Source organism: Balaenoptera ricei, chromosome 12, assembly GCF_028023285.1.
Source record: "Balaenoptera ricei isolate mBalRic1 chromosome 12, mBalRic1.hap2, whole genome shotgun sequence".
NCBI lineage: Eukaryota > Metazoa > Chordata > Mammalia > Artiodactyla > Balaenopteridae > Balaenoptera > Balaenoptera ricei.
Genome location: NC_082650.1, coordinates 5,306,563 through 5,316,724, shown reverse-complemented (window position 1 = coordinate 5,316,724; position 10,162 = coordinate 5,306,563). Strand labels below are relative to the sequence as shown.

The 10,162-nt window shown below is 41.9% G+C and overlaps 1 protein-coding gene across 7 annotated transcripts in view; it reads left to right on the top strand.

Annotated features, from left to right (window-relative positions):
- The first annotated feature begins 297 nt into the window (after nt 1-297).
- Nucleotides 298-10,162, top strand: part of QKI (QKI, KH domain containing RNA binding) — a 138,954-nt gene continuing 129,089 nt past the window's right edge. For 4 of the 7 annotated variants that reach the window (XR_009506113.1, XM_059940853.1, XM_059940852.1 and 1 more), the window contains exon 1: nt 683-914. Coding sequence is in view for 6 of the 7 variants with exons in the window: in XM_059940853.1 (XP_059796836.1) it covers nt 773-914 (142 nt within the window). In the remaining variant the exon portion in view is untranslated. Of the gene's footprint in view, nt 915-10,162 lie in introns of all 7 variants that reach the window. The other 3 variants (XM_059940857.1, XM_059940856.1, XM_059940855.1) reach the window with 2 other exon arrangements.

The following is a 10,162-nucleotide window of genomic DNA, read 5'->3' as shown; positions in this document are numbered from 1 at the left end:
CTTCAGGCCGCCCACCCCGCCGCAGGGAGACGGCGCGGCGGCGGCGGCGCCTGGGCCGGGGGGCTGCGGGGGGCGGCGGCGGCGGCTGCGGGAGGGGGAGGAGCGCGCCGGCCGGGCCCAGCTAACGGCCGCCCTGCGTGGCCCCGCCTGCCGCCCGCCCCCCGCCCCCGGCCCTCCCCTCCCCTCTCACCGCCCCTCCCCCCGCGCCGCCGCCGCCGCTGGCAGCGCCGCCTGAACTGAGGCGAACTCCGCCGCCAAGTGAGTGAGGAGGAGGAGGAGGAGGAGGCGAGGAGGCGAGGAGGAGGAGGAGGAAGAGGAGGAGCGGAGTCAGAGCGCGGCGGCAGCGGCAGAGGCGGCCGCGGCGGAGACCAGCCCAGAGAGAGACCCCGAGCCCGCGGCAGAGGCGGCGGCTGAACGGGCGCGACCAGCTGAGCGAGAGGCGGCGGCCCGGCTCCTCTTCGTCCGGCGCCGAGCGGCCCGCGCCCGCACTCGGCCCGCGAAGACCCGCCTCCCGCCCGCCGGCCTCGTAAGGGACGCGCCGAGCCGGCGGCCGAGGAGCGGCGGCGGGTCGGGAGCGCGTCGGGCCGCGGGCGGAAAGTGCCTGCGGGGGCGGGGAGAGCGCGGCGAGCGCGCGGTCCGGCCGCCCCGGCGCCCGGCGCGGGAGCGGAGCGGAGCGGGACGCCGAGTCCGGAGCGGCCGGCGGCCGGGGCTCCCCGCCCCTCCCTCCTCTCCGGCGGCGGCGGCGGGCGGAGTGAGCTGCGGAGCCTGGAATATGGTCGGGGAAATGGAAACGAAGGAGAAGCCGAAGCCCACCCCAGATTACCTGATGCAGCTGATGAACGACAAGAAGCTCATGAGCAGCCTGCCCAACTTCTGCGGGATCTTCAACCACCTCGAGCGGCTGCTGGACGAAGGTGAGTCGCCCTGCCGGCCCCTCGCGGCCCGCGCCGGGGCGGCGGCCCCTCTTCCCGGGACCCGACGCCCGCCGGAGTGTGGGGAGGGCGGGAAGGTCGCGGCCGGCGGGGACCGTGCGCCTGGGGACGGCGAGGCCCGGGCGGGGCGCGAGGAGGCGGCGCCGAGGCTGGGCTCGCGGGGTGCGGCGGGCGGGCCCCGCCGGCGGGACGCCCCCCCGGACGCGGGGCTCCGGCTCCGGGACCCCTCGCCCCGGCCGGGCCCCGCGCCGCCGGCGCCCAAGCGGGTGCGCTGGGGGAGGCTGCAGGGCCCCCGGCTCCCGGCCCGGCCTCTAGCACCGCGACGGCCCCGAGCTTCGCGGGCCTCCCGGGGAGCAGCCCGGCCTCGCCCGCCCCGCGCCCCGCGGGCGCCTGAAGGACACCGGCCTCGGGGCCGCTCCCGGAGGGGGTCCTCCCAGAGGTCGCCGGCGGCTCCCGGAGTGGGAAGTCCAGTGTGGCTTGTGGTTTTTTTGAAGTTTGTGTAGCTTGGAAGTACTCGAGGGGAGTAGTGTGGGGCTGGTTAATTTAAAGGAATTCCAGAACCGACCGAAAATACTGCTGATGCAGCCGAAGGCGAGGACAAAATGACAGCGGAAAGCACTTTTTGTCCTTTTGTTTGGGGAAGCGAGAAGTGTTCGGGAGTTGAACTTCACTTTTGGGGGTGGGGGTGTGGACGCGAAATACCGCGAGGACACATGTAAACGTAATCCCGCGTCCGAAAGAACTTCGGCGGAGAGCCTTCTCCCGAGGGCGCCGCCGCCTCGGCCGCTAGGACGGGAAGCCAAGACGTTGAAAGGGCCAAGATGAAAACGAGTAGAAGTTCGCAGCAAAGCTTTGTTGGCGGAGAGCTGTGGCGAGCGAAGAATGACGACAAGATTAATTTTGGCCAACTCTGGGATTACTTTAACAAGGTCTTCAGCAGTGGCCGGGACGATTCGCGTCTGGTGGCTGTGCGTTTCTGGGGACGCCTAGGGAAAAACATGACCAACAAAAATGTTTATTTTGAAAATCGAGTAGCGAGGAGTTTCTTCTGCTTAGAAGCACCACCGGAGGACTGCTTAAAGAAAACGGAAAACTGTCCTTTATAGCGATGAGCAGGGAATTTTAGATTTTTTCGCAAGAATTTTGAGAGATTTTTTACAATAGAGCTGGGGAAAAGGAATCTGAAGGTTAGAATTGGAATGTCAGGAAAGAACAAAAGACCGGAAATGTCTCCGTGTTAAAAGGTGGTTCAAGAAGAATCCCAGAAGCTTTTGTTGTCAAGAAAGTAATAGAAACAACTTTAAAAGTACAAAACTGTCAGCTATTACTGCGTACTTATTTTTTTGTCTACATATGTTACAACATACAGCAGTAAGCCCATATTGAAATGGGCTTTTTCCATAGTTGAAACAGCAAATCTGCTAACACGAAATTGTTCTGGAGAAAACCTGAGCTGTCCCTTTAAGGGGTTCTGCTCTTCCTATTTGTGTTGGCATTTGAAAGATTGTGGAGGCAGAAAACTTTCTGGAATGTCAAAAAAAAAAAAAATTGCTGGGACTCTTAAATTGAGTATTTCCAAATGTGGGCGCTAAGGGGCGCCAGTTATTTTTTTCAACATGAGAAATGTTTGGAGCAAAATATGTAACATACTCAGTTACCTGACCTATATTAAATTTAGTTGAAACTTAAATCATAGGTCATTTCATCTGTCGTTTTGTGTCCATATATGTATTTGAAAACTTTGAAAACACTTTCTTTCAAATGATTGGAACAATTTTATCACATTGCAGAAGTAATACGCTGTTTTCTTCTTGGCATATTTTGGTGCAGTTAAAGTTTTGGTAGTATTAGCAAAAATTTTTGTTTTTTCTTGAAGCACAGTTGTACAGAAGGAGTCCTTTATAATCATTAAAATGAAAATAGGATTTGACAATATTAGGGTTAAAGTTAAATTGCATTCTTTGAATTAAAATGTTGAATTCAGTCAAACAGCATAGGAGATTATTAAAAAGTTTGGAAATATTTTCTCATTTGCACTATTTGAAGTAAATAATTTGAGTTTCTCTGATTAGTTCTGAAAGGGTTCTCATTTGTACTTTTATGTTGGTCTGAAATCTCTCAATGATAATTTGGAGTTGGTTCTGTTAAAAAGTTTCTAACCTTTGGTTTGGTAATTTTTAATCTTCTTAATCTAGAATTCCAGTTATGTCATTATTTCTAACAAAGGTTTGTTCGTTTCTTTTCGCCTGAAAATAGTAACCCATTTGAGTTTTAAATGTTGGAGACCACTGGTTGAGGATGGTATATTCTAAATAACATATATATTTTTTCCCTTTCATTGTGGTTTACTCCATTTCTTGTCTCAGTTCTATCTTGAGTTTTAGCCTTTTCAACTCCCCAGCGTAAAGATTGCTTCTGTATAATAGCTAGGATGTTTTAAAAGGGGCAGCATAATGACTAGGAAGTTTGATTGTTTTTTATCAGACCAGTACAAACACACCGGAAAAGGGGTTATTCCTCAGTGTGGAATAAGCTGCTTCCTGTAATTGTTAGCCTTATTATAAACGTATTTTGACTTTAGAAAAATATTGGTTTCTGAAGTGCATCACGTTTTATCCGTGCTGGGTGACTTAATTCTGAAATTTGGCAAGTTGTGCTTTACCTCTTTGTGGCCTGTCATTGTCCCAAATAAATTAATCATGACTTCTGTTTGTGGTTAGGAATTCTGATTTCCTTTGTCCATATGATTGGCTGAAAAATTGTTTTTAAATTTAGTTAAAACTGTATATTTTACTTTAGTGATTAGTTTAATCGAGTTAAGATACTGTACTTGGTTACAGTAGATGCGTCTTCTGATAATTAGAAGTTTTGAATGAGTAGCAATTTTGAAATATTTTTCAAAAGTAAGGTTTTGAAAAATTTCCTTGTCAGTTTGAGAGTTTTTATTTGGCTGGTTACACATTTGGGATTTCTGTGTTCTAGGTTTTTTTGGTTGAGTAAAACTCGAATGCTTTAGACTGAACATTTTAATTTTATGCCAAGTTAACCTTTAGCCTATATTTTGATTGTGGCCGGTGAACAGTCTTTTTTTGTTTCTTGTTTTTTGTGGGGTGGGGGAGGGGCTGTCAGCTTTTTCTCTCAAGTATCGTCAACCTGGTTGCTTTTTTAGGTTGTGAATGCATTCTAGGTTGGGCCAGTCGTATGAATGACATAACTTCAGTTGATAATTCCGATACTTAATCCTTCATTGACAATAGAGACGATTACAGATAAAACCAAGGTTTAAGTGTTAAACTGCTCTGCCTTTAAAGAGAAGTTTTCCACTGAACCCTGGGACCATCCATCCATGGGAAAGAATAAAGAATAGCTATTACTAGGGTTTTTTTTTTTTTTTTTTTGGAAACCTTTCTTTGTCGTGAAAATGAAACTTAAGCAGGAACACAGGAACAGTATTTGAATGCAAATTGTTTTAGTAAAGTATTGCAGTTTAGAATTGAGACGGTGTAAAAGTAAAAATAAAATCAGTTTGACTTAAAAATCCCAAATAGGGGGAAATGGAGATCTAGGGATATTAAAATTAGATTCTGATTTTTCATTCTTAGGCAGATACGAAAATTAATGAATATATAGTGTGGTTTATGAGGAAGGCTAGCCTAAATCTTTTTATTGTGAATAACTGAAAAATCAGTGCATGGCTCAGAAAAAGTGAGCAAACGTGTTAGAGTCTGCATTACTGATTTGAAAAATTCACTTTTTCATGATCTTTTTTGGGGTGAGGGGGGATGTAAGTTTTCTTTTTGACCTCAATTTATTTTCTCTCCCTGTTCCCTCTCCCTTGGAAATGAGGGCAAAAAGTATTTTAAATTAAAATTTGCTTTACTAGTGAACATTTTTTCCATGTTAATTTCCATTTGTTATGCATTTATTATTGAATGTATCATTCGCAGTTTTCCTGCACTTCAATTTTCTTCCTTTCTTTTCTTTAGAAATCTTGATAAGTTTAAAAATTATATGGTTGTTTCTTGGTATTGAGAGGAATTTTGCTATATAAGTTTACTATAGTTTTCGGTCCCCCCCCCCCCCCCAGAAGAAGCCTTGTTGACAGTAACCAATATCTGTGACAAACAGTAACCAATATCTGTGACAAACAGATTTTATTTAAGTTGAAGTAATTAATCTGTTGTTTAGGAGCAAAGGTAGTGTTTTTGTACGCACAATCCTTTGAATTATTAGTAACAAGAAGGAAGCCAGTATTTATAATTAGTTGTTCTTTCCATTTTCTTTTTTTCTCCTCACCCAGGAGGTGTCAGCAGCTATAGTAAGGTAATAATGGAAATGATAATTTGTATCACGGGTCATTTATTCAACATTTATTCTGTATTTTCGAAACTCTACTCCTGTAGGCCGGCTGTGTACTCAAAACGCATGTACATACTATGATGCAGGTGACTTCTCTTTCTTAACTTTATCCAGTTTACATGCTTTGTAGTAAATCTGTACTACCAAGGATATAACGTAATTGAGTTAATGGAAATAGGTCTCTGCTAATCACATTTGCTACTGTGTTTGGTATGAGCACCTTTTCTTAAATGGCTTTGAGAATATCAAGTGAAAACAGGTTAATTGGACCTTTTCAATGCTGTGTGCGCATCTTATTCCCGTTGTTATCCCCCCCCCCCCAGTAGTCCCAGTCCTGAAGCTGATTGAAGTGCATCCGTTTTCCATGAGAACAAATGGTTTTTGGTTTACTTATTAAGAGAAATAGATTCCTGCAACAAAAGACATGAAGTGGACCCCTCCTTGCCTTTTCTGAGCATGATTCAGATGCTCGTTTTTTTGAGGCCAGTGTAAGGTTTTTGATTTGTTTTGTTTTTTGACTTTTTTGGTATTAAGAGAATTACACCAGTGTGATTATAAGGGCAGCTTTTTATAATCTGACTGGAACTACATTTTAATTTACTTGAGAATTCAATGCTGTTAATACACTGTTTGATTTATAGTGGTGCAATTATAAGTAAGAGTTGCCTTATTCAGTTGGAGATGTTGGAAGCGCTATGCCATTGTTAGGATTTATTTTTTGATTAAGGAGCCTACTGAGCGATTTTCTGTTACTTATATGTCAGCTGTTGTGAAGATATGCAAGGATCTATTTTAGGGTCAAGGGAAGGGGATAGTGCATGGGCCCATGCCAAGAAGTCATACTTAGAATTAGGTACCAATTTTTTATTTACATGATTGACAGGACTTAGTCATTTTCTCCGACCCCTCCTTTTTTGACATTAAGACAGTTCAGTGTGAATTTTAAGTGCAATAATGTATTTTTTTCTTAATGAGAACTTTTAGGAAATGCTTATATCCCTTTTTTTTGAATTAGCATTTCAGTTTGGGGACTCAAAATAGCTAGATTGTTTGATGTCCAAGTAAGATTTTTACAGCTTTGTTCTCATTTAACAGAAAACAAAAATAGCATTAAACTTTTGCAAAAATAGCATTAAACTTTTCATAGTGAGTACAGTTTGTTTTGTTAGTGTGACTGTGTTACGAAATTTGACTATAAATATAACCCCAGCCTGTGTTAGGTACTACTCTCTATGTAGTTACCATCATACTTAACACTGTAATATTATTATTTCTTTTTGTGTCTGTCTTCCCTGTTAGAATTAGTTCCTTGAAGGTGGCCACCTTATAGCCTGGCACGTGTATGATCTCAGATGTTTGTTGAATTAATAAATAGGTTCACACTTTAAATCCTTTTCTCATTTCTAATTTCTCTAAAACGTGGGATTAAGCAGATAGTTTTGGCAATTAGAAAAAAGGTACGTGTATTTTTTTCTTAAAGATGGTATTTTTTAGAAATCTTAACAATATTTTTTGCAGTACTTGTCCTCAAGGAGCCTAATCTTAATTTTACCTGACTACCATTGATATGACTGAGAATTAGAAAGATAAAATTGCTCTACTTAAGCAGTAGTTTCTAGCCAGTCCTTATACAAAGTATATCAGTTCATAAGTATACCAGTGCTTGTCTCAGCTCTTGAAAGTTTTGGCATCTATGGAATTATATAGGTGAACCTTCCCCTAGTCAATTACCTATAAAAGTCAACATTCAGTGGATATGTAGTTCTTGTACTCTGTGCAAAGCACAATAAATATGAAAGATTCCTTGTCCCTAAGTGCTGCTTTGATGTGCTCAGGATAAATAAGGACTGTTTGAATTGTTTTAGTTTAGAGGAAAGCTGAGTATAAACATAGGTGGCTGTTACAGTAATTTAACACAAATAGCAATTTTTAAACACAGGTGTTTCTTAAAGCTAATTTGAAACTGTGCCGTTACTTAGAAGACTGATAAATTGACATTTTCAGTTAACTGAAATTTAACCCTCTTAAAAGGAGTTTACTTTTCTGTTTTAGCCTTAACAGTGTTTTAAAATAACTCTGTCAAGAGTTTTTAACAAATATATAGCTTGTCGAAGTTAAGTGATTTATCCAGAATTCTTGTAATTAATGAGGCAGTGACTGTATTTAATGTTTTCAACGTTTCCTCAGTTTTCTAAAGCAGAAACTCTTAGTTTGAAAACCCAGCAATCCTATCAGGTCTAATAAAATAAACAAAATTGTGTTTATGTTCATAATGTTGCTTTATGTATTGATTCTAACCTACATATTTTATTTAAATTTTGAGGCTGGTGAAATGAATCAGTTTACTGTAACATTTCTATCACATTACTTATAAAACAGAATTTGTCAATTTGGATGCTTTTCAAGGGTGTTGAAGTCTCAGAAAAACATCAAAATGCCATTAAACCCATGAAGTGGTCCTATGCTGTATGGCCATGGTAATGAGGGAAGAGTGTGTGTGATCGCATGTGTGCAAGCATGCATGTGTATAAAGGGAGCCGTGCAGTGAATGTGAGCTGGCCTTGAAATCCTTGGGGGTTGGGTGCTAGGGATGGTGAAGTTCAGAGCAAGGAAGGTTTTCAAAGTAACATCTGCCTGGCCTCAGGATTGAAATGATTATATATCAACAGTGGAAAATGGAGTGGGTCTTAAACACCTGGCTTTTGGCTTTTGTGCAGGATGAGTTGTAAAGATTGGGCATGATCACCTGGTCAGTTGCAGATTATTGGAGGAACCCGTGGCTTTTAAGCTCATTTAATAGTTTAAAATATATATAGGAAAAATTAAAAATATATAACATACATGTATTTATTACATTAAAGAGAAAGGAAAGCACTGGTAAAAAGCAAACTTTTAGGCAGATTTTATTTGGAACCTTGTTTTCGTTACTTCAGTGTCATACTATTTTACAGGGTCTCAAAATTCTTTTACAAAGAGTGTTTGAAGAGATGTGTATGTGAAAAGAACTAGAAGAAATACAAAACATTTCTTCTTAGATGCAGTTGAGTATAAGGCATATTAAAGTAATACCAGAAGTTCATGGAATTTCAGAGCTACCAGGGACCTGAGAGTTTGGGGGATGAGGTCTTCATTTCATAGGTGCAGAGACCGAGGTATGGAGAGGTTGTGACTTGTCCAAGTCACAAAGCAAGGTGATCTGTTTGGTGAATGAGCCACTCCCTGAGCGGTACTAGAGAAGAAAAACGCAGCCAAGTACTAGAAAACTGCTGCTGTTGCCTCAGGTCGTGAACATGAAGGAAAAAAAAAAGCAAATGGGGGTTTTGCTAATTCTGTGATATGTTCAAGTTGAGCAAAATGCTGGTCAAATTTTCGGAGCTAATATAAATATATATATACACACACATTTTTTTACTGGTAAATCTTTATGATAGTTAAAGGGCTAAAAAATAAGAAAGTAAAGGCGTTTTAAGAGGCTTTCAACTCATTCACTTAAACTTCTTAGTAACCAAAGGATAGAGCTTTATCTCTTAAAATAACATGGTACAAATAAATCTAGTGAATATTTAGTATTGTTGGTGTTCTTTTTATTACTATTTTTAGTAACTACTCAAGAGGAAAAAACATTTCTGACGGGAAGGTTTTTATTTAGAAGTTTAATATTGCTAGGTGATTCGAGTCAGGAATATATACACTTGTATCAGTTTTAGATTAGCATAGGGTGGTTAAAAGCATAGGTAGGCAACTAAAGAAAGCCAGCCAAGAGGTGGATGATGCTGAATCGAATGGAAATAATGCTGCACTGGGTAGCTCCTGCATCCCATTCCCGATGCCCACATCTGGAGCATCCGCTGTTCCTTTCAAGTATATGCAAAAGAATTAAGTATAAACCACACTTACTTGTTTGCTGTGTTATAGTAATTATATCACTCTGATAGAACTGATTAGAAGAAATAAAAAATTTCAAACCAAGGCCAATTATAAATTACTCTGAAATTAACTGTCCCTAATCCTTTATTAGTGTTGCTGCTGTCACCATTGTTGCAGTGATGCTTCCATTGTTATGACGTATTCAAGTGTTGACTCTGTGTGTGTGTGCATGTGTACACAAGTGAGCCAGCATAAAGATGAAAATGAATTCCAGTTTCTGTCCTTATGCTAATGAGACTGTGTTGCAAAGTAGTAACAGTTCTTTGACAAATAGACCTGGGATTTAATCACGACTTGCAGTTAACTGATTAGTTTGCTGGTCTTGGAAATATAGGTAACCTTTCTGAACCTCAGCTTTTTCATCTATAAATTGTGTTATCAGCTGCCCTGCCAAACTTCAAATCAAAATACTCAGAGGCTGGAGAATATTATATGCAAAAGAGCTTCGTAGACTATAAGGCTGCATCATCTAACTTCTGTCAACATTTTAAGGTTGTTTTTGATAGGATGGACAAGCAGATAAGCAAAGCAGTTTGTAGAGAATGAGAGAAGAGAAAAACGGAGAAAGGTAATTTATCCATATGCGCATCACCTACTTTTTGTGTGCAGGAGAATTATTCACTACTAACATTCTGAAAGTTCAGAAGAAGTCACTTTGAGCTGAAGTGTCTAGTAAGGTTGTTTTGAGAAGTGGAACCTGGGTTGGTATTCATAGGTGAATGGTATTATTAATCGGTATTTAATGAGGTGAATGGGGGGGGGGGTGAAGGATGTTCCAGCAGAAGAGAAAAGTGCAGTGGTGCCAGAACAGTAGTGATGGGAGATTGAAAGACTTTCACAAAGTGTGTTTAGATGAAGTTACTTGGAATGGCAAATGCATATAGAGAAGTAGTGAGAATTAGAAGAGCAGAGCCAGAAGACTAATTCAGGGTTATGTTGTGATG